Genomic DNA, 1,402 nt, shown 5'->3' with positions numbered 1-1,402 from the left:
AGCGCCGTGATCCAGACCCCGGTATAGCCTGGCCTCTGCGGGGGTCCGCGGAGGAAGGCAGCGGGGCACCACCGCGGAAGAACCGGGAGCTGTGCCCGGGCAGGAGCCGCTTTAAGGAAGTGCGGGAGCCGCGAGGTGCACACCGGCATTGCATCAGCGCACCCGGACACGGCGCCGTCCCCACGCCTGCAGGGCCGCACAGCGCTGTGTCACCCCACAGCCACCCGTTGCCACGCCACTGTCACCTCGCTGCCACCCCCTCAGCGGGGACAGCTCACAGAAAACGGGAGCATCCCCGTGGGGTGTCAGTACCGCGCTGGTTTTTCCTCGCCACGCTTGTTGTCCACGCACCTTAAGTTACATGACCTGCCCTTTTGCTGTTTTTTAGCCCCGCTCTTTTCTCCTCCCGTGCTATTGAACTGGAATCGCTGTTTGGGTGTGAGGTGGGAGCCCCGCCGCGTTGAGCCCTCTCGAATAGTTACAGAGATCCTCCAAATTCAAACCGCATTGAGAAGCTCGTGGAATTTGTAGGGAATAATGGGGAATGTTACCGAGCGCTTAACCCGCATCTAACAACCTTTCCTCGGCCGCGTTGCCTTTGTTCGAGGTGAACGGGAACGCATTTCGCAGAGCCCTTCTCCCTCATGTGAAGTCAGATGCGGACCCGGAAGGCACATTTTGGGGCTCCAGGTTCTGCATTTTATGAGAGCAGAGCGGAGAGATTGGGCTGCAATACCCCACGTTGGCGGCTACAGAGAATCCAGTGCAGCAGGAGCTCGGCGTGCTTCGGAAAGGCTGGGGTGGTGGGTTTGAACTTTAAGCCCGACTCGGAAATGCGAACAGGGGCAGCTTTCCATAGGTATGATGTGCAGGCAGAGCTGATGTATTTTTTTTTTTTCCCCAAATAGTTTTTTTTTTTTTGTGACAAGACATTATCTGTAGGAACAGAAATATACATCAGCGCGGAGGGAGAGCTTCGTGCGGTTATTTCGGGAAAGTTTTCCCTGGCACACCGGCGTGCGCCCGTAGATTGCAGTAATCGGACGGATTCAAACACGGGACACGGAGCCGCAGAGCCCAGCAGCACTCGGGCAGCCGAGCTGGGGGCCCACGGTGCCGGAGCTGGGCTCGGCGGCACAGAACGGTCTCTCTCCGTTCCCGTCACGAGGATTCGGGCTCTCGGCAATGGTCCTGGGCGGGTTCGGAGGCTCCGCGGTGCCGGGCTCCATGCTAACCCTCTCTCGTCTCGCTGCCCTAGGCCTATTCCTCGGTGCCCGTGAGCAACATGAACTCGGGGCTGGGCTCTATGAACACCATGAACACCTACATGAGCATGAACACCATGACGACCAGCGGCAACATGACGTCCGGCTCCTTCAACATGTCCTACGCCAACACGGGC

At 58.8% G+C, this 1,402-nt stretch overlaps 1 protein-coding gene across 1 annotated transcript in view; it reads left to right on the top strand.

Moving 5' to 3' along the window:
* Positions 1–1,402, top strand: part of FOXA1 (forkhead box A1) — a 5,247-nt gene that overhangs the window by 1,489 nt on the left and 2,356 nt on the right. Inside the window, exon 2 of the mRNA XM_010711700.3 lies at positions 1,259–1,400. Within this exon, the coding sequence (XP_010710002.1) occupies positions 1,259–1,400 (142 nt within the window). The remainder of the gene's footprint in view (positions 1–1,258; positions 1,401–1,402) is intronic.

Source organism: Meleagris gallopavo, chromosome 5, assembly GCF_000146605.3.
Source record: "Meleagris gallopavo isolate NT-WF06-2002-E0010 breed Aviagen turkey brand Nicholas breeding stock chromosome 5, Turkey_5.1, whole genome shotgun sequence".
NCBI lineage: Eukaryota > Metazoa > Chordata > Aves > Galliformes > Phasianidae > Meleagris > Meleagris gallopavo.
The sequence above is the reverse complement of the archived record's forward strand: the minus strand, read 5'-3'. Positions and strand labels throughout refer to the sequence as shown.